Source organism: Physeter macrocephalus, unplaced genomic scaffold (genome assembly GCF_002837175.3).
Source record: "Physeter macrocephalus isolate SW-GA unplaced genomic scaffold, ASM283717v5 random_415, whole genome shotgun sequence".
NCBI lineage: Eukaryota > Metazoa > Chordata > Mammalia > Artiodactyla > Physeteridae > Physeter > Physeter macrocephalus.
The window spans coordinates 10,474-32,973 of NW_021145701.1; the positions used below are offsets into that span (position 1 = coordinate 10,474).

Consider the following 22,500-nt stretch of genomic DNA (forward strand, 5'->3'; position numbering starts at 1 on the left):
AATTATACCCATAATTCCTCTGCTCCATGGTGTCAGTCAGCGGCAGTCAGCATTTGGATGAATCCCTGTCCAAAATGTCTCACTCACATGGCTGACAAATTGGTGTTGGTGTTGGCTGGGAGCCCACTTGGTGATCGGGGATGGGGGGGGCAACTCCATTTTTCTTGAGCCTCCTCACAGAATAAAGGCTGGGTTCTAAAGTATATTTCTGGAAAGAGCCAGGAGGAAGCTGTAATGCCTTTCAATGGCATAGCTTTGGAAGGTACATAATGTCATTTCCACTGTTTGAAGGGGCCCCCAAAGACCCACCCAGTTTCAAGGAGAGTGGACATATGATTCCATCTCTTGATAGGGGAGTGGCAAGGTTCTGGAGGAGCATGGAGAACTGGAAATACTGTTTCAGCCATTTGGGGAAAATACAACTTGCCTCAGGTATACTTGTCTGGTATACCGCTTAGAATATATTCAGCCTCAAGCAACTGAAAAAGAAAGAACAATCCAAATGGTGGTTTAAGGCACAGTGGCATTTGTTGGGCTGCACCCCACAGGCCTACAAGGCCTGTGCTTGCCCAGCTTCAAGACCGAAGAAAGAACCTGGAATCAGCAACAGAGACATCAATGGTCTGACGGATGGGGGAGCTTACACGCCTGAAGCAAGGTCCTGGAGTGACACCCCACCGTGTGCAGCTCATGGCAGGCAGGACATAGTGGCAGTCTTTGCTGTGGGGTGGGGGGCGATTACCAGTTATAGGGGAATTGATGTCAGGTGGGCTCATTAGTTACTAGGGAAACCAGCAGAGGGGCATGCCCCTCACCACCTCTTTGATAAGCTATGATTAGCTGGGGCCTAGGACAAGTACAGAGGAAGGTCAGTCATGTAAGTAGGGTGTAGGTGCAGCAGGTCCTGGTCCAGCAGGGGATGTACAGAGAGCTAGAGAACAGCCATCTTGAGTGGCCTGACCATACAGCATATCTTGTTTATAACTAAGAAGTCCAGAAGTCAGCAGTTCTAGGGTTAATTCAGGGGCACAAGCACGTCGATTTCCTCTTTCCTCTCTGGCCTGATTCAGCATGTTGGCTTTTCATACTTGTGCTTATTGACTCACAATTGCAAAATGGCTGCCACACCTCAAGGTACCATGTCCTTGACCCAACAGAAAAAAGAGCAAAAAAGGCTGTTTTGAAGTCCTGTGTCTCTCTCATCAGGGAAGGAAAACTTTCCCATAAGCACCCAGCACACATCCTCCTATCTCATTGGCTAGATCAGGGTCACATGCTCACCCCTTGCCCAATCACTGGCAAAAGAATGAGATTATTGTAATTGGTTTACAGAAATCTTGATCCATTTTCTGGGCCAGGAGAATCTCAGGCAAAATTCAGACTGGAAGTAAAAATGGAGGTTGTTAAGTAGATAACGTACGTGTATGTGTGTGTGTGTGTGTGTGTGTGTGTGTGTGTGTGTGTGTGTGTGTGAGATCCGGTTTTCCCACCACACTAAGTGTTCCTTCTTTGCTCTTGTATGGGGCCTGTGCTGGGCTGAGGGGATTCGGATGGAACAGCCACCCAACCCTCAGAATGTTTAAGGTCTGGTTGGGTTATGAGTTTACACAAATAATTACAGTTGGCCCTTGAATAACACGGGTTTGAGCTGCATGGGTCCATGCGGATTTTTTTAAAATATATATGTACCACAGGGCTTCCCTGGTGGCACAGCGGTTAAGAATCCACCAATGCAGGGGACACGGGTTTGAGCCCTGGTCTGGGAAGATCCCACATGCCACGGAGCAAATAAGCCCGTGCGCCACAACTCCTGAGCCTATGCTCTAGAGCCCGCGAGCCACAACTACTGAAGCCTGTGAGCCACAGCTACTGAAGCCCGCATGCCTAGAGCCCATGCTCCACAACAAGAGAAGCCACCGCAATGAGAAGCCTGCGCACCGCAATGAAAAGTAGCCCCCGCTCGCCACAACTAGAGAAAGCCTGCGTGCAGCAAGGGAGACCCAATGCAGCCAAAAATATATATGTATACGTACTACAGTATTACACAACACAAGGTTGGTTGAATCCAAGGATGCAGAACCTTGGACAAGGAGGGCCAAGTGAAGTTACACACGGATTTTCAATTGTGCAGGAGTTGGTTGTCCCTAACTCCTTCCTTGTTCAGGGGTCAATTGTATAACTAAATACCTGATGGCAGAGACCAGGTTTTTGTCAACAAACCTTTATAAGTGCATGTTGGGTGCCAGATCCTATTAGGTCTGGGGAGAGAAAAATAAAGAAGACCTACTTCCTGCCTGTAAAGACCTCACAGTCTGAGAAAAACTGTAAACTGATGTGAAATAAAATTCATATTTTATGGCAAGACAAAAATTTGAACATAAAAATTTTTCTCTGCCCTTTGGCCTCCTCTCTCCCCTCTACTGAGCATTGTGTATCTGCATTATGCATCAACCAAACCTCCCCATCAGCAGAAATACCTGCTCAACCATAAAGAGCAACATTTTCCTAGCATCAAGACAACTTCTTAAAAGATAACATTCGTTCTTGACCTTGTAGGGGGTCACGATGACACTTGCCCTCTGTCTCAAAAAACATATAACTGTGCCTTGACTTCTAGTGGGGGGACAGTTCTCAGAGCTGAGGTGATGTTCCCAGGTTACAATCCTCAAACTTGGCTCAAATAAAATTTTCCACTTCTTTCACAGATTGACTATTGATAAATTTTCATCGACACTGACAATCACAGAATAAGAGCTAAATTAGGAATAAAATCCGGGAGCAATAAGAGCAGAGGAGGGAGATTATGGAGAAGATGATGTCTGAGTTGATTATTGGTTGAGTCAGGATTACGGAAAGAAAAAAGTGTTTGGAAAACAATTCCAGGAAGAGGAGAGCATAAGCAAAGGTTAAGCAAAAGAAACAGCTTAATATGCACAGGTAGCAACAAGCAGCTTTAAAAAAACTGGAGTTGTAAGTGGCACATAGAGTGAAGTCAAATGAGTCTGAAGATAAGCTAGTTTCCCTCAAAGAAAGATTTACATCAATCTATCAGTGCATTCATTTATAAAATCAGTATCTATAGATAACTAGGTGCCAGTTTCCAGCCTAAGTGCCTTTGCACCTGCTAACCCTCTGTCTGAAACAGCATTTCCTAAATAGTCTCAGGTCTCAGCTCAATTATTAGTCTCTCGGAGACGCCTTCCCCACCCCTCTTACTTAAAAAGTCTCCACGTGGTCACCTTCTATGGTATTACTGTTTTGTTTTCCTTACAGCACTAATCACACTATGAGATTATCGTCTTCATTTGCTCATGAGGTAACTACAAGTCAGGCCCCCCTAGAATGTAAACACCAGGCAAGCAGGGACCTGTTCACGGTTTCATTCGCAGGGTTTTAGCAAGCCAAAACTTCCAGCGCATCTCCGGGGACCCCAGTGCAGCTCCGCGCTCGGTCAGAACTGAGCATGCGCAGAGGGAGAGGCACTAGGAGCCTCGGGTTCGCGCAGGCCCCGCGCAGGCCCCGCCCCTGCCCTGCTCCGTCCCGCTGTCTCCCCGCAAGGGTAGCCGTTGCACCCAAATAGTCGCAGCGGGTACTTCCGCCCAGAATCGGTTTCGCACGCCTCGGCGCCGGGAACCGAGGCCACCCCCCCAGTTTACCTGTCCGGCGCCAGAATGGCCCCCAAACTTCCAGACTCTGTGGAGGAGCTCCGCGCCGCCGGCAACCTGAGCTTCCGCAACGGCCAGTTCGCCGAGGCCGCCACACTCTACAGCCGCGCGCTACGGATGCTGCAGGCGCAAGGTGCGACCCCGGCCCGCCATTTCTCCGCCAGGCCTCCTTCTCCCTCTTGTCTCCCCCGACCCCAGCTACCCAGCCGTCTCTCTGGCCCTGTCGGCCTAAGGCTTCCTTACCCCGCGGCCGACTGGCCAACCAGGCCCTCCCACCACCACCCGCCCATTCCTCCCCCTTCCCCCAGCTTGGGCATCCTACGAGAAACTTCCTTAGCCTTTCTTTCCACTTTTATTTCTATTATAATTGTAACATAGTTTTGTTACTGGTTCTTTGTGTGTGTGTGGATTTTTAAAAAAATAAATTTATTTAGTTTTGGCTGTGTTGGGTCTTCGTTGCCGCGTGCCGGCTTTTCTCTAGTTGCAGCGAGCGGAGGCTACTCTTGGTTGTGGTGCCCGGGCTTCTCATTGCGGTGGCTTCTCTTGTCGCGGAGCGCGGGCTTCAGTAGTTGTGGCTTGCAGGCTCAGTAGTTGTGGCGCAAAGGCTTAGTAGCTCTGCGGCATGTGGGATCTTCCCGGACCAGGGCTCGAACCCTTGTCCCCTACATTGGCAGGCGGATTCTTAACCACTGCGCCACCAGGGAAGATGTCCTGGTTCTTTTTTACTTAATGACATAACAGGAACATATTTCCATATTAATAGATGTTTTATCATTTTTTACAGTGGTAAAAAAACATTAAATTTACCATCTTAACCATTTGTAAGTGTAGAGTTCAGTAAAGTATATTCACGTTGTTGTGCAACAGATCTCTGGAACTTTTTTATCTTGCAACACTGAAACTCTGTACCCACTAAACACTAATTCCCCCTCTCCCTCCAGCCCTTGGTATCCACCTTTCTGCTTTCCATGTCAATGATTTTGACTACTTTAGGTACTTCAAACGAGTGGAATAATACATTATTTGTCTTTTGTGACTTAATAATCTCTATGACATTATAATCTATGTTGTAGCATGTGACAGGCTTTCGTTCTTTTTTTTTTTTTTTTTTTTGCGGTACGCGGGCCTCTCACTGTTGTGGCCTCTCCCGTTGCGGAGCACAGGCTCCGGACGCGCAGGCTCAGCGGCCATGGCTCACGGGCCCAGCCGCTCTGCGGCATGGGGGATCTTCCCGGACCGGGGCACGAACCCCTGTGCCCTGAATCAGCAGGCGGACTGTCAACCACTGCACCACCAGGGAAGCCCATTTCGTTCTTTTGTAAGGCTGCATAATATTCCATTGTGTGGATATACCACATTGTCTTTATCCATTCATCTGTTAATGGACGTTTGAATTGCTTCCACCTCTTGGCTATGATGAACATGAATGTGCAGATATCTCCGAGATCCTGCTTTGAATTCTTTTGCATACATACCCAGAAGTGGGATTGCTGGATCAGATAGTAATTGTAGTTTTAATCTGGAAGGGCAGGGAACCTCCATACTGTTTTCCATAGTAGCTGTATCATTTTACATTCCCACCATCAGGGCAAAGTGATTCCAACTTCTCAGCATCCTTACCAACACATTTTATTTTCTGTTCTTTCGATAGTGGCCATCCTGATAGGTGTGTGAGCTGCCTGCTTTTTAATTGTCCTATTGGACCCCATTCTGATATTTAGGCCTCATTCTGATCCCTGAGGCAACTCTCATTCTCCTCAACGGGTCAGTCTTTACTTAAATTAACATTTGTCCAGCACCTGTATGTAATGAGTGTATAATAAGATGGAGAAGGTCCTTTCTCTCAAGGGTCATACATCCTTGTTGGTGAGGAGCCACAGGTGTGATCTTAAGCTAGTAAATAGCAGACAACAGCTGTGCAGTAATGTTCAGGGCTATTGAAGAAGACAGATGTGATGATGTGATAGGTTTGACTGGGGAGCTCCTTTATGAAGAATGGGAGGTCGAGGACAACTTCTTTGCAGAAGTGACATTTGAGGTGATATCTGAATGGTGAGAAGAAGCCAACTGCACAAAGTCTTGGGTGCCAAGCATTCCAGGTGGAAGGAACCGTAATTTCAAAGGCCCCAGACAGAATCAGCGGGTGTGTTCCAGAAGCCAAAGCACAGGGAGCCAGTGGAGGAAGTAGTAAGACTTGGTCAGTTACAGAGAAAAAACCTTATTGTGTAAGCATTTTACATAGCAGTTCATGGTAAGGAGTTTGGGTTTTATTCCCTGATGGGAAGCTACTGGAGAATTTTCAACAGAGGAGTAAACTTTTGTTACCAGTTCTCCCAGCCTCCGGCTCATTTCAGCCAGCAACAGCCTTTTGCCCAAAGCCTCTCCAGAATGTCTTATCCCAGAGCCTCATTGGAACCCCTTTCAGCCCCTTGTTGGTACTTCCTTCCCTTTGCCTTCCTCCTCTTTCTCATTTCCTTGGCTAGCATTTGTTGAGTACTTGCTAGACAGTATAGACATTACCCCTTTTTATCTTCATACTAACTTATGGGTAAGATGCTTTATAGACGAGGGATCCAGAAGAGTTAAATTGCCTCTTCTGGGGTGACACAGTGAAGACATGTCAGAGGCAGAATTTGAATGTGGGTCTCTCCAATTTCCAAGTCCGAGTTTTTAATCATTTTGCTAGACTTTTTCCCCAATCCTCTCTAAGTTCCAGTCTTTTTTGTTTGAATTTTTGCAGTTTCAAGCCACTCTTTTGCCCTACTGCCCCGTCTTTTTTTCCAGAACACTTCTCTGTAGGCCCAGCTCTTCATCTCAACTTAATAAAGTTGCTGAGGAATGTGAGGTATTGATATTTCTGCCTTTTTCTTTCATCCTACCCCAGCTGGCCTGGAAAAACTTGTCTTTTTGTATGGATTTATTCTGGGCCCCAAGAAGAGGTGGCCTGATGTCTGGATTCAGCAGGGGAACAGAATTTGGTTCTGATCCTGCTACTGATTTTCTAGGTAATTTATGGGCAAGTCCCTTGATTTCTCTGATCAGTTTCCCTGATCTTGAAAGGAGAGCAGGGAGCAACCTAATACAACAAACCCTTCCAGCAAGTCTGTGAAATGATACCTTCATCTGATAGGTGAGCACATGTGATCAGGGGGATTGAATGACTTGTGCAGGATCGCGGGCTGGATTGTAGGTTCTGATGCCCTTTCCACCACACCACTGTTGTTTTCTGTGCAACCGTGCTCTGGTAACTTGAGATGGATTGCAAGTTTTGAATACTTGTGCTTGCTTCTTAAGGGCAAGGATGTATTTTACTTATCTCTGTACTTTGCTATCTCACTCAGGGCCTGGCAAAAATAAGAGAAAAAAGAAGATAATTATATTATATTTGGTATTGAATGAAAGAGATCATGCATCAATATGGTAACAGGATACTTCGTGAAAAAGACAAGCTGCAGGAGAGGCAATATGATGCCACTTAGGAAAAGCTTTAAAAGGAATTGGACTTCCCTGGCGGTCCAGTGGTTAAGACTCTGCGCTTCCACTGCACTGGGTGCGGGTTTGATCCCTGGTTGGGGAACTAAGATCCCATATGCTGTGCGGCGTGGCCAAAAAAAAAAAAAAAAAAAGATAGAAAGTGATATTGTGTCTTGCCTGTGAATACCTATGTAATAAAGATAGACATACATGAGAATGTGACATACCAACTTCAGGATTATGCCAACCTCTGGGGGACTGGGAAGGGGGCAAAGGGCAAAGGGTGGGGATGAGTGGAGCTTTAGTCATATCAAAAACAAAAAGGTGGAAACAAATAGATTGTATGCTGAGTTTAGTGATGAATATCAACTATCTGATATACTGGTTTCCATATGTTTCACAATTTTCAAAGGAGTGCTTGTTTTCTGTTCTTCTGGGTATATGCCTGGGAACGGAATCACTGGGTCAACACTTGACAGTCTCCACTTTTTGTTTGTTTTCATTATGGCTCATGCTAGTGGGTGTGAAGTGGTTGAAAAATTATTTTTAAAAATGAAAATCCTTGTGGCCACAGTAAAGGACTTGAGCTTTCTGAGATTCCTAAGGATAAGGACTGCCTTTAGGGAAAGGCGGTAATGATTCTTTTCCCCATGAGATAGCTTCAGCCCTTCTGCTGATTAAGTTCTCTGTAGTCCTGCCAGACCCAGAGGACTTGGCAAAGTCCTCTCTGAGCAGGTAGAATTAGTTTTTTGTGTCCCCATAACACTTGTTCAGTCCATTTATCATAGCATTTATGACATTTTCATCTCTTTTTTCTTTATTGGATTTGCATGCTTCTTGTACTAAAATTAACACACACACACACACACACACACACACCCAGGTAGTTACAACATGGATTTCTTTGACCTATTTCATTTTGATCTTTGGCCTGGTACCAAGTTCAGTGCTGGACTGAGTGAATGAGCAGATGCTTGATTCCCTGTGAATGGCAGGAAGCTGGTGTTCTCACTCCCTTGACAGACTTACCAGCCCATCAGACCAACAAGCCTGATCGGGTTACAGTCATCTCTGCTGCCCTTTACTAAAGCCCAGAGAGCTCAGGGTGTGGATGCACCCCTGATATCCTGAGGCATCCATTTCCCAGCCTGTTAATAGTGCACTTTCTGCTTCCACCTGGGCAGGTTCTTCAGACCCAGAAAAAGAAAGTGTTCTCTACTCCAACCGAGCAGCATGCCACTTGAAGGACGGGAACTGCATAGACTGCATCAAGGACTGCACTTCGTGAGTGGGCAGGGCTGACTTTGGGGTGCTGGGGGCTCGGGAGGGGAGGCTGGGCTTCTCTGGTCCCACCAAGTTACCGCTGCGACAGATATTAGGAAATGTCACTAAGTGTCAGCAGGTCACTGAGAATAGGAAGCTTTCTTTGGTCCTTCTGGCCCCTGACTTGTGTCTTCGGAGCCTCAGCTCTGCTGCTGAAAGGAGTAGGGTGGGCAGTTAGAGGTAGGCCTTTAAGGCTTTGTGAGGTTTGGGACCTGGGAATGAGATAGAGTTGCAGACTAGTAACTGGCTTGCTCAGGTTTTTTCGGTGGTGGATGTGGGTGAGAGAGGGAGGGAGGGAGGGAGAGAGAGAAAGAGGGATGGAAGTTAATAGATAGCCTCGAAAGAAGTAAGCAATGACCAGGTGTAGAGGACATTAAACAATTTTTCATACTTTCTTCTTCAAGCCAATTGGGATTGCCTTCTTGGTCATCGCTAAACTAGCACATGTACCTTAATGTGTTCTCAGATCTGATATCCTGTGACGTTGCCTTAGATTCATGCCCTGGTGATAGGTGGGAGAGGAGGAGAAAGGTGAGCATGCTCGTGGAGGCTGTGCTCAGTTGATTTGTACCGGGCCCTGTGCTAGGTTTCCTTCGTGGAGCGCTCGTGAGCACTCTGTAGGGGAAGTCCGCCATCCTTCCCAGGCCAGAACTGGGTTGTGGAGGATTGAGGCGGTAGAGTGATTTGCCTGGGGTCACGTGGTTAGTGGCAGAGGTGGAATTCAGACGCTGCTCCATCTGACTCCAAAGCCTGTTATTCCCACTTGGCCACGCGCTATAGAAACATAGAAGCATGAAAGCTACAAGGCACTTATTCTTGATTTCGGGGGATTACAGCTATGAAAATCGATGCACACGCGCACACGTTGCACAGTAGTAGTGGTTCTCTGCCCTCTTTCCCCGCTCTACTTCCGTCTAAGTTGAAAAGTCCCTCTTCTGAGACTTCACCGTCTAGCATTGTCTTGTCAGAAATGACCTCCCACGAGCTGAGTGCTGCAGATGCCCTACCTGGAAGCAACCGCGGCGGGAGCCTTGGTGACTCAGCAGCCTGATGACATCTCTGCCTCCTGTCCTAGAGCGCTGGCCCTGGTTCCCTTTGGCATGAAGCCCCTGCTGCGGCGAGCGTCAGCCTACGAGGCTCTGGAGAAGTACACCCTGGCCTACGTGGACTACCTGACCGTGCTGCAGATTGACGACAGTGTGACGTCAGCCTTGGAAGGCAGCAGCAGGTGAGCCCGAGTCACTGTGGTCAGTCTCTCTCAGACGTCCTGTCCTCCCTGATTAGCTTGGAACCATTGCTTTGGTCGTCCTCTGGGAGGACCCCTTTGGGCTAGGCTTAGAAACTCCTAATGAGCATGTGCAGAAAGTGTGGAAGGACAATCTGCTGTTGTATTTTAGCAGGTTTTTAAGGGGTCAGAATTACTGAGTTGTGGGGTCTTGGGGTTTTGTTGGGTTTTTTTTTGCCTAGATGCCCAAATGCATTCACACAGTAGTACTGAACTGAGCTCTGTTTAAGCCGGTTCAGCGGGGAATACCGATATAAAGAGAGACCCCACTTGCTCCAAAGAGCTAACTGGAGTGGGGAAAGTAATACACAGAACAAGCAGCTGTCACCCCAGGCTGTAGGGCTATTATTTGTGGATATGGTTCAGTATATTGTACTGTGACCCCTTCACAAGGCCCCTCAGGTGAAATGTCTTTCTGGTCTTCCGAGCAGATGCCCTCATTTGGGTAACTGGTCATGTTTCCCCTCTGCATGGTCTGTTAGAAAGCCAGACACCACACTAACAGAAACCCTGAACAGGGCTCCATGGTGTCTGTTTAGTGCGTCCTTTCTGGCTTGACTTGTTTTCTCCCTGCTTCCTTTTAGTCTCTGTCATTCAACAAAATCTGCCACTTATGTGCCAGACTTTGCACTAGGGCCTGGGCTGATGACTGAGACATACCTCTTCCTGCCCTAGTAGAGCTCCTGGTCTCCAGGAGGACGGCAGTCAGTCATAGGCAGACCGGCAGTGTGATGAGTGCTGTGGCAGAAGGCACCTAACAGCCAGGGGGAGTCCAGAGAGGGCTTTCCAGAAAAGGTGAGCTGAGACAGAGAGGTGAATAGTGCTCCGGGCCAGGGGCCAGCAAGGAGCATAGGCAGCCTGTGCCAGGTGAGTGAGTAGGAGGCGTCAGAGGGATTGTGGGACGTGTACTGCTCGAGGTGCTGCACGCGGGGGCTCGGTTCAGGAAGGATGGTGAGGCCAGATCACACAGGGCCTTGTGTCCAGGGGCTTGGATGTAATCCAGGCACAGTGAGGCATCGTGAAAGGGTCTTTAGCAGGGGCGCAACAGGAGCAGATTTGAGAGAAAAGCTGAGTGGCTGCCTGCTGTGTCGACCGTGAAGGAGAACAGAGTAGGAATGGGGCGGGCAGTAATCCAGAAGAGATGGGGGATAGAGAACAGTGGGACCAATTCAGGGGACATTCAGGTGGTATTTCAACAAGCGTTTGCGGTTGGAGGGTGGGGAGAAGGGAAGAAGAGAGGAGGCGTCCAGCTGGTTCACACACTGAGTTGGAGGTGACTGTGGGGCGGAGACCAGAGAAGCAAGAAGCCGGCTGGGCATTTACATGCACTCAGAGCAAAGGAGGAAAAATACGGGCCGAACGTAGAGATCTGAAGGTCATCAGCACAGAGGCGGCTTGAGGTTGTGGGAGAAAAACAGAGCACCGCAGCAAGTGTGTGGGGGGAAGAGGATGGAGTTTGAGGAATTCCAGCATTTGAGGGACGCGCAGAGGAACGGCAGCTGGAGTGGCAGGAGGAAACTAGAGCGTATTTTGTATCACGAAGGCAGGAGCCTTTCAGAGGGATGAAGAATCCCTCATTCGGATCAGGTGTTTCGATGAGCTTAAGTAGACTCAGGGTTTAGGAATGAAGTCACTGGTGATTCTGATGGAAGCAGTTCAATGGGATCAGAAGCCAAATGGCAGTGGGCTTAAGGAGTCTGGCTGGGAAGGGGCAGAGGAGCGTAGCTGCCATGTCAGGGGTCTGTCCGGGAGGAAGGAGTTAGCTGCTGAGAGTTGGAGTCGGTAGAGAGGAAGGATGCAGATGTGGGAGAGGGCGGTGCTGGCCGAGTGTGGCCCAAGAGAGGCAGGGAAAGATGGATCCCGAGTGGAGGTGGAGGGATTGGCCCTGTCAGCTCTTCTGTTTTGATGGGAGAGAAATAGGAATTGTTGTGTGCCCGTGCAGGTAGGTTTGTATTTAGGGTGTGAGGAAGTCCAAGGAGGAGGGTTAGGGAGCAGGGTGGAGGAGGGTGGAGTTTTGAAGCAGCCGGGCCGATCAGAAAAACAGCTCTGGGGGCTTAGAGCCCCTGAGTATGTAGTGATATCAGCCTGTGAGCTCCTCATTCTAGTAACGCAGGAACATTGTTGTAGGAGCAGAAGTTACAGTTAGCTTCATGTACTCACTCAGCACATACTTAATGGGCCCTCGTGGGTGCCAGGTAATGTGCCAGGTGCTGGGGATCAGTTAACAAAACCAGCATGGCCCCTGAGCCTAGAAGGTGGGAGTGGGGAATGGGAAGTGGAGGAGATTCTTCTGGGGGGAGGGGAGAGCACATGCAAAGGCTTGAACGTGAGGATCGACAGGCAGTGTGGCACACGACAAAAACGGAGGGGTGGGAGGGCACCAGGTCTCGCCCTGCCAGCCTAGTGAAATGGGAACCATTGAAAGATTTTAAAATTTGAATGCCATAAGGTTTGCATTTAAAAAAAAAATCTCTGAGCATTAATCAAATGTCAGGTGTTTGCATGGCCTTGTAATAGATTCATTAAGAAAATATAAAACGTGGTTCTTGGGGCATGCATGGTCCCTTGGGGGTCAGGTTCAATTACCTTAGCAAGCACCAGATCATCCCTTTGAAGTTAACGTAGTGTGACAAGCGAGGGCCAGGCAGGGAGAGAGTGTCTTGGTGGCCAACCTGAGAAGACGTATATGGTGGCAGGCTCCTGTTCCATTCCTGCTGCGAGTCAGAAGGGTACAAAGAGATGGTTCAAACCAGGGGCAGATGATAACTGGCTCTCGTATACCTCCTTTGGGCTTACGAGAGGAGGAATATCTTCCTGACCCAGCTGGAAACCTGTCTGTGATCCTGCCTGCCTTTCCAGAATGACCAGAGCTCTTATGGACTCCTTTGGACCTGAGTGGCGCCAGAAGCTGCCCTCTATCCCCTTGGTGCCTGTTTCAGCTCAGAAGAGGTGGGAGTGTTTGCCTTCGGAAAACTGCAAAGAGACAGCTAAAAGCAAATCCAAAGAAACCACAGCTACGAAGAGCAGAGGTAAGCTGTGACTTCCTGCCCAGAGAGGGTCCAGTCTCCCCAGAGCCACTTTCTTTAGAGTAATCCTGTAAAAATTGGCCTTGTGTAAGATGAGTTCTTTTAAAAATCCTATAAACAAAGTAAAAAATAAAACAAAAAAGCCTTAACCTCCTAGAGATTGTCTCCTCAGCTCTGCAGTGGGCGATGAGAAAGCCTACCCCACAGGTGTAGGGATTAGGTGATGTGAGGCTCGTTGAACTCCCAGCCTGGCGCACAGGTATCTGGTGTTAGTTCCCTTCTCATTCCTCCAGCAGCATTTGGATGTATCATTTAGGATGTTTTTGGTTGAAAGAACAGAAAAACTTCATGTGGTAAAAATAATAAAGAGCATTTATTGGCCCATATAACTGAAAGGCCTGGAGTTCAGGTTCAGGCACGGCTTGCTCCAGCAGCTCACTACATCGTCAGACTCTGGCTCCATTTCTCTGCACTTCTGTCTGCACTCTTCTCTAATGTGTATTGGCTCTGTCTGCAGGCAGTCTTCCCTCCAAAGTAGTACAATAGCTGTCGCAGTTCACTGACTCACATCCATGTGCCATGCCTCATGACCCAGAGGGAGAGAAAGAGTTCTTTTTCTGATAGCTACCTAGGAGAGCGTTTCTTTCCCCCAAATCCCTAGCTCCTCTTTTCTTAATTTATTTTGGCCTTACGTAGTCACAGGCCATTCCCTACACTAGTCACTGTGACCAGGGCTTGAGATTTTGTGATGAGCTCAGCTCTATGCCATCTGCTCCACCTCCATAGCTAGAGGAACACACACACTGTATGAGTCCCTGCAGGAGGATGAGTAAGAGACGGGAGATCAAAGCCAGGTAGCCCCAAACAGGAGACTGTCCACCTCAGCTCTATAAAAACCAGAGGCCCTTCTCCAGGCAGGGGCAACTGGAAGCTCTTCTGATGCTCCAGGGGCGTCCTCCCAGCCCAGCAAGTGAGGTATTGAGGATGGGAGGTGCAGAGGAGGCGGGGCTGGAGCCTTGCATCGGGTGTACAGGAGGGCAGGAGTCGTTCCCCTTCCCAGGAGGAAACCTATCTGGCCGTGGGGAGAATTCCCTCCCTAGAACGAGAACGTGGGGTGCTACTGAACTCGACGCCTTCAGTGCACCTACCATTTACTTCATTCTTTTGTTGGAGTCACAGCCAGGTGTGTCCCAGGCCCTGTGCTGAGCAGGGTGGCCCAGAGAGGCCCTCAGGAAGCTCTCAGCCCAGTGAGAGACTGAGACACATAAACAGAGCAATTTAAAATACAGGAGGAAGGCCAAAACATTAATGCGTCGAAACAGTCCTGAGAAGGAGACCACTGTAAAGACCCAAGTTTCAGGAGGGCGTGAGTACTGGGCAGGGAGTAGGAGGCATGAGTACTGGGAGGGAAGCCTAAGGAACTTCTTTTGAACTTAGAGTGACTTAGATAAACAAAGTATACAGTAGGTAATAAAAATGTAGTGGTAGTTACTTTAAGAGGTAGTTGAGGTTGAACTATAACCAGGTGCTTATTAATATCTGTGTCATGAATAGGTCAATGAGCTTAAATGAATCCAGGCCCGTGATACATCATCATCCACATGTGTCCTTCATTTTAAAGAGTGCTCACCTCCCTATTAACTCATTTTGTTCGGTCCTGATAATGACAGAGTGACTCAGGCAGGGAAGGGATCACTCTCCTGACTGCACAGATCGGGAAACCAAGGCCCAGGGAGGTGAAGTAATACATGGCATTATGGAAGGAACAGGGTTGGGCTTGGAGTCCAGAGTTCTCTGGGCTCTGCCACTTGGAGCTCCTCAGCCTTTCCTGTGACACCATGGTGTGGAGAACTAAGGAGCAGATCCCTATTGTTGAGTGTCTGATGTAGCACAGAGTAACCTTTCTCTCCACGGGCTGCCCCTGGAGGCCACATCGAGATGCTCAGTAGAGGGTCCACCGTGCAGCCTTGCCTGCTACTTCTGTGTCTGCACCCCCTCTCGCTGCAGCCTCAGCAGTAAGGGTCGGCCTACACTGTTGTCTAAGCTATGGAGCCACCCCTCCTTTTCCTCCTCTATAAAAATGCTGGGTTGGCCTCTGGGGGTATCCTTTAAATGTAAGACTAATCTCCCCAAGTCTAAAAATGCAATAATCCCTCTCCCCTCCCCAAACAATTTAACTTTTTAAAATCAGGCAGTATCTTACAATCAGTGTCAAAAGAAACTTTCCTGCCACCACTTCCTCTACCCCAGCTCTCTGAATTGTTATCAAATAGACAGCATCTTGAATTGAAGAAACCATTGAGCCTCTCAGGTCATGGGAGAGAGGAAAAAGAATTGCTAGTGGGACTCTGGCTGGGCTTTCCAGCTGACTTGGATCCCACCACGTGTTGTTGGTGAGATAAGTTCCTATCTGCTCACTTAAGTCCCAAGCCGGGGCTGAAAGCTTTATGTGTGTAAAGGGCTTCACATGAGATGCATTAAAACGAACATACACTTAAGAGCTGTGCAACGGCAGTCCCACTCCTAGAGAATCGAACACACGTTCACATAAAAGCTTGTTCAAAGATGTTCACAGCATCATTATTGATAGCAGCCCAAAAGTGGAAACCCAAATGTCCCTCACGTGATGAATGGATAAACAAAGTGTGGTATACCCATACAGTGCAACATCATTTGGCCATAAAAAGGAAGGAAACTGATACATGGTACAACACAGATGAACCTTGAAAACACTATGCGAAGTGAAAGAAGTCACAAAGGATCACATATTGTATGATTCCATTTAGATGAAATGTCCACAGTAGCAAATCCTAAAAGACGGAAAGTAGATTGGTGGTTACCGAGGATGGGGGCAGGGGAATGGGAGGGACTGCTAATGGTTATGGGGTTTCTTTTGGAGGTGATGAAAATGTTCTGGAATTAGGTAGTAGTAATGGTTGCATAACTTTGGGAATACACTAAAAATCAGTGAATTGTACACTTCAAAATAGTGAATTTTGTGGTAGATAAATTGTATGTCAATAAATTTTAAAAGAAAGATCTGTGTAAATAATTGTATAAGTTATAGCTTAATAAAAATAATAGTAAAAGGAGAGAGGGCTTTAGCAGCTTCCTCTTTGATTCTGGAAAGCTGGTCAGGAAGCACCTCTGCCCAGAGGACAGGAGAGATTCCTATGAAGCCAGAGTCGTTCAGGTTCCAAAGCTTCCAGCAGGGAGACCTGCAGAAACTGAAGAAATCCCACATTATATCTCAAGGCATGTGACATCCATTGGTCCTATAAGGTAGCGCACTTAGTGACACATGAATCCTAACATACTTGAAGGGCTGTCATGTGACACAGGGATTGGGCTTCTGAGTGACTCCAGTGGGCAGAATTAGGACCAGTGGATGAAGTGACAAGAAGGCACAGTCTGGTCAATAAGAAGACAAGCTCCCGAGGGATTAGAGCCATTCGAATATGGCATCAGTGCCCAGTCTGAGCTGCCTTTGGGAATACACTAAAATCAGTGATTTGTACACTTTAAAATGGTGAATTTTATGGTAGATAAATTGTATCTCAATAAATTTTAAAAAATAATAATAAAATACAGGAGGAAGAACAGGTGCTTTAGCGTCTCTAGTGTTTGAGGAATTCAAATTGGGAACTGCCATCAGTGTGCTTGGGAGAGCTGGGGAAAGAAAGGCTCCTGGAGGTGACAGGTTGAGCTGGGCCTGAAAGGGTGAGCTCTTCAGGCGCGCAGGGAAGGGAGTTTTCGGCAGAGGCAGTGGAAGGAGTGAGAGAATGAAGTGGTGGGGCATCGCTGGTGGCTAGCGGGGACACGCATGGGGCAGCGTGGGCTGCGTGGCAGAGCCGAGGTGAAGCTGAGGGTGTGTGCACATTGCAACCCACTGGCTCTGCTTCTAGAGAAACTCGTGCACGCATGCACAAGGAGACATGTACAAGGACGTGCAGAGCAGAAATTCGGTAAGAGGGGCTTCCCTGGTGGCGCAGTGGTTAAGGATCCTCCTGCCAATGCAGGGGACATGGGTTCGAGCCCTGGTCCAGGAAGATCCCACATGCTGCGGAGCAACTAAGCCCGTGCGCCACAACTGCTGAGCCTGCGCTCTAGAGCCCGCGAGCCACAACTACTGAGCCCGTGTGCCACAACTACTGAAGCCTGCGTGCCTGGAGCCTGTGCTCTGCAACAAGAGAAGCCACCGCAATGAGAAGCCCGCGCACTGCAACAAAGAGTAGCCCCTGCTCGCTGCAACTAGAGAAAGCCCGTGCGGCAACGAAGACCCAACGCAGCCAAAAATAAATAAATAAATAAATAAAAATATTTTAATTAAAAAAAAAAATTCGGGAAGAGCGAAAAGCAAAATGACCCAAGTCTCCATACAGTAGAACAGATAAATCAGTTGCATTGCAGCAGTGAGAATGAATGAAGGAGTTACAGGTATATGCATCCACACAGATGAATCTCAGGAATATAATTTTGAGGGGGAAAAGAATACATAGAATTATGTATTCCTTTATTTGAAGTTCTAAAACAACGTAAACAATAAATAGTTTATAGATACTATTGTATATATAGTTAAACTAACCAAGAAAACGGTGGGGGGGCGGTGCGTGTGCACAGAATTGGGGATAATGGTTTCCTCCAGGGGTGGATTGATTGCGGGAGAGGCTCACAGGATTTCAAAGGTCTTAGTAAATGTTCTGTTTCTTAAGGTGAGGGATGAGTTCAAGGGTATTAGTTTTATTCCTAAAACCTTACCCTTGTCATAAATATTGAGTATTTTATAAAGATAGCTTTAAAAAATTGAAAAAGCAGGTTATATGGGAGCTGGGGCTGGAACAATTAACTGGGACCGTGCAGTGAAGGGCCCCAAGGCCAGGTGGAGCAGCTGGCATTTCACCTTGTTCTCTCTGTCTCTCTGTCTCTCCCTTTCTCCCTCTCCCCACCCCGCCCCCCCGAAGGCTGGGGCACAGCTGCAGGTGTCGAGTTGGGGAGAACACTCACAGGCTCAGACCAAAACAACTGAGGAGTAGCAGATAACCTCTGCCCTTTTCTGGAAGCCCAGGATCTTCACCCTTTTTTACCAGATGCTTGTTTATTTAAATACTTTCTCACTTATTCTCCTGCTTTAAGTTTATAGGGTGCTCTGCACTTTCTCCTGTTTTCTCACATTTCATCCTAACAGTAGCCCTGTGTGGAATAGGTATTGCCCCCAATGTATTGGTGAGCAAATTGAAGTCCAGAAGCGTTAGGTAGGTCACACAGGACTTCCAGCTACTGAGTGGCAGTGCTGAGGCCAGAACCTGGGTTACTTTTTATTGTGTGTTTATCATTGTGTGTGTAAAAGTATGTTTATATCAGGAGTCCCAATCTCTTCCAAAGGAAAAACTGTTTAATATCCCAGAAGCCATTGATCGGGGGTATCATTACTCAGGCAGGATGCTTTACACAGTGCAGGAACGCTCTGGGGACAGAGCGTTGTAGACGGCTTAGAAGAGACGCTGCCCAAGAGAGCTCCTGGAGCTCAGCTGGGCACCTGCTCCATGGTTTTTTCCTCTTCTGAATTTGTATCTAGTGCCTTCTGCTGGGGATGTGGAGAGAGCCAGAGTTCTGAAGGAGGAAGGCAATGAGCTTGTAAAGAAGGGGAACCATAAGCAAGCGATTGAGAAGTACAATGAGAGCCTCTGGTTTAGTAACTTGGAATCCGCCACGTACAGCAACAGGTACCTTCCACACGGCTGGCCTGGGGGATTTCAGGACACCGAACATTCTCCCGCAGTCTTCTCTTAGACTGTGATGGGCCCTGCATCCCAGCATTTAGTCAGTACAGGCATACCTCGGAGATATCGCAGGGTCAGTTCCAGACCACCACAGTAAAGCAAGTATCGCAATAACTCGAGTCACACGAGTTTTGGGGTTTCCCTGTGCATCTAAAAGTTACGTTTACATTATACTGTAGTCTGTTAAATGTGCAATAGCATTATGTCTAAAAAACAACGTACATACCTTAATTTAACAATACTTTATTGCTAAAAATTGCCAGCCATCGTGTGAGCAGCAAGTCGTAGTAGTAACATCAAAGATCACTGATCACAGATCACTGTAACGAGTATAATCATAATGAAAAAGTTTGAAATATTGTGAGAATTACCAACGTGTGAAACAGAGGTACAAAGTGAACAGATGCTGCTGGAAAAATGGTGCCAGTAGACGTGCTCGATGCAGGGTTGCCACAAATCTTCAATTTTGATATCTTCAAGATATCTGTGAAGCACAGTAAAACGAGGTATGCCTGTGTGTTACAGCTCAAAACGTGCATTCTCACTCTTTGGTCACGGTGAGATAGGAGTTGCCAGTGGCACTCACTCTCTTAAAGGGCAGAAACTGAGGGGTGCCCAAGGGGAGCCTGGGCTTTGTTCGCCCCCCCACCCCCCAAATTTTCATTAACCAGATAAACATAGGATGTGAGTAAAGGCTATGGGCTTGCTGTGCAAACACACCCCCAACACAAGTATCAAAGCCTCTGCACCTTCCCCGACTCTCACCCCGTGGGCTTCTCCAAGACCCTCTGGTTAGAAATTTCGGCACTGTCTGTCTGCGAGCACCAGGGCAGAACCCAGGGTATGGATTAACTACTGCCTGGCCTGAGCAAGAGAGAAGGGTCCAGTCTGAGGGACCCTGGGTCCAGCCTGAGGGGTTGGACTTGCGGTGCCCTAGAAGGGCCTGCGCCCTGAGCTGCTGCCAGCGGTCGGTGATTCTTTCCACCAAGTGAGAGCCTGGGAGCCAGGGTCCTGTCTCTTTATTGTATAGGAGTCCCTGCTCAGCAGTAGCCCTCAAAGGTATTGGTAGTAGATGCTCATCCTGTTTTAATGTGGAGAAAACCAAGGCTTAGAGCAGGGAGGGCTTTTCCTCAGCTCACCCAGCCAATAAATGGCAGAGACAGAATTGGAACCTGGCTCCAGTGAGATCTGTTAGTTTTACTGTCAGAAGCTTGAAACATTCAGCAAGGGACCACATCTGATCCAAACATTTGTTATAAGACGTTAATAAATCTTGTGAGTCTGTTTCTCCTTCCCAACATTACTCTTTATTTCAGGAATCTTGGGTCTCCTATAGGCTCACCATTCCTTATCCAAAACTCTTGGGATAAAATGTGTTTCCGATTTTAGGAACGTATCATAGTGCATATGCTGAGTCACATAACACTCCAGCAGGGTCTGGGCAGCTTGCGGAAGTTAACCGTTAAGTGTTTCTGCAGTGAAACATACGGAAATTCCAGGATCACATGGAATGGTGTAAAGAAAGACTAAGCAGCCTCATGTAAGTTCAGGTCAGGTTTTGCTGCCAAATGAGTTGAAAAGGGAACTTTTAGTTTTAATGCATGGATTTTGGCATTTTGGATCTGTGGTTTTACTGGCCAATTGGACCCAGGTGCCTCAGTCAGCCAGGCTAACTCAGGAAAAAGGGCTGCAGCCCCTTTGTTCATGTTTGTGCAGCAGCATCTTTTTTTTTTTTTATTTTTTTTTTGGCTGTGTTGGGTCTTCGTTGCTGTGCGCGGGCTTTCTCTAGTTTCAGCGAGCGGGAGCTACTCTTCGATGTGGTGCGCGGGCTTCTCATTGTGGAGGCTTCTTTTGTTGCAGAGCACGGGCTCTAGGCGTGTGGGCTTCAGTAGTTGTGGCGTGCGGGCTCAGTAGTTGTGGCATGCGGGCTCAGTAGTTGTGGCACGCGGGCTTAGTTGCTCCACGGCATGTGGGATCTTCCTGAACCAGGGCTCGAACCTGTGTCCCCTGCATTGGCAGGCAGATTCTTAACCACTGCACCACCAGGGAAGTCCAGCATCATCTTCTAATTCCTCTTTCTGTGGGCTCTCTGACCTTGCTTACCTCATGTTTCTGGAGACCTCTATCAACCCATTTTCCTGGATTTTTACCACATTCAGGACAGTGTTTTATTTAAATACTGGTTTTCATGCAAATGTGTCTGTGCCACACTGTTAATTACTATTGCTTTGCAATATATCTTGTAGGCCTGGTCTTTTCCTTAATCTTCTTAATCAGAGTATCCCTGGCTATTTTCCCAGCTTTGATCTTCTAGCTAAACCTTAGGCTCACTGTGATAAATTCCAAACCGTATCTTGTTGGGCTTTTCGTTGTAATTACATTGATTGTATAAATTTAATTTAGAAGACTGAAAACTTTATACAGATCAATTTTCTATCCATTGTGGCGGAATATAACACATCCTGGATGCCATTTTAATGCTCCACTTCGTACATATGCATCTGTATGGACCAGTGCATCATCTTAGGCTCCGATTCTGTCTGTACAGTTGATACCTGAGTGGATATCACTGTCAGGTACTTGGCACCTACAATTTGCCAGGCCCTGAATGGACCTCCAGAAGAGTCTCATTTAGTACTCACAGCAGTCCTTCAGGTTAGGTCATGGTCCCAGTTTACCTAAGAGAAAACGGGTTCAGAAAGATGAATTAAATGATCATAAAGTGAAACAACTAATACATGGCGGAGCTGTGATTTAAGTCAGGTGTTTATACTCCAAAGCTTGAGTTCCTTTTCACTCACTTGTCTCCTTCATAATGAAAACCCTTCTGATTGGATACAAAATCATTCTGTTTATCAAAAGCCAAGGGTGTTTATTTTATAGGCCAAAGTTATGCGTTTTTCACATCTTGAATATAATCTTTGGAGTTCATATGTAATCATTTTCATTGCAACATTTATATTCAGAAGTCACCAAATAGTACCTAATGCTTATACTGTGGTTCCTCTACTTCCCAGAAATTTGGCTAATTCTTTAAATTACCAGAGGCCATTGAGAGAACACTTTAGTTTCCTTAGAATTCTTCTATGTTCAAATTTAGATCAGGGACTGCTATTCTAAAACTTAGTGGCTGACAACAGCTGTTTTATTTTGCTCATGATTCGTGAGCCAGGAATTCGGAAAGGGCAGTTCTTGCTCAGGGTCTGTCATTCAGGGTCAGCAAGATGGTAGCTGGGACTGGAGGCATCGAAACACTTCTCCTGCGTATCTGGCACCAGGGCTGGGATGACTGAAACGGCTGGGGAATGGAACTGACAGAGCAAGCTGGAGCCTTTTTTCTTCTCTCCTGGCAGCCTTGTCACATGTGCTGGCTTGAGTGTCCTCGCAGCATGGTGGCCTCAGGATAGTTGGCTTCTCGCATAGCAGCTAAAGGCTCCAAGAGCAAGTGTTCCCAGAGAACAGGCTGACGCTGCAAGACCTCTGTAGCCTACCCCTGGGGCTCATACGTTCCTCTGTACTCTGTTGGTCAGAACAGTCAGAACCTGCCTACATTCAAGAGGAAAGAACATAGGACCTCTTCAATGGGAAGCTTGCCACAGAATTTGTGCCTGCTTTTAAATTGTTACAAGGAGAGGCTTTTTCTAAGTTGATTTATAAGTTCCATGCAATCTCAGTGAAAATACCAGAATTTTTTTACATTCTTGGTAATAATTCCATAATTTGTCAGGAAAAGAATAACAGCATAAGAGAATTAAGATATGATAAAGCGTGGGAAAAAGAGGAATTATCCAATAAATGGTGTTGGGTTGGCTGGAGAGAGTTCAAAAGGAAGCCGAGGGCTTCCCTGGTGGCGCAGTGGTTGGGAGTCCGCCTGCCGATGCGGGGGGGCACGGGTTCGTGCCCCGGTCCGGGAGGATCCCGCATGCCGCGGAGCAGCTGGGCCCGTG

At 47.4% G+C, this 22,500-nt stretch overlaps 1 protein-coding gene across 3 annotated transcripts in view; it reads left to right on the forward strand.

The window, feature by feature from the left end:
- Positions 1 to 3,523: 3,523 nt before the first annotated feature.
- Positions 3,524 to 22,500, forward strand: part of TOMM34 (translocase of outer mitochondrial membrane 34) — a 22,058-nt gene continuing 3,081 nt past the window's right edge. The window contains exons 1-5 of one of the 3 annotated variants that reach the window (XM_007122995.3): positions 3,524 to 3,798; positions 8,324 to 8,423; positions 9,538 to 9,690; positions 12,607 to 12,776; positions 18,349 to 18,496. In XM_007122995.3, the coding sequence (XP_007123057.1) occupies positions 3,672 to 3,798; positions 8,324 to 8,423; positions 9,538 to 9,690; positions 12,607 to 12,776; positions 18,349 to 18,496 (698 nt within the window). In that variant the 5' untranslated portion in view covers positions 3,524 to 3,671. Of the gene's footprint in view, positions 3,799 to 8,323; positions 8,424 to 8,928; positions 8,994 to 9,430; positions 9,691 to 12,606; positions 12,777 to 18,348; positions 18,497 to 22,500 lie in introns of those variants that run through there. The other 2 variants (XM_007122997.2, XM_007122996.3) reach the window with 2 other exon arrangements.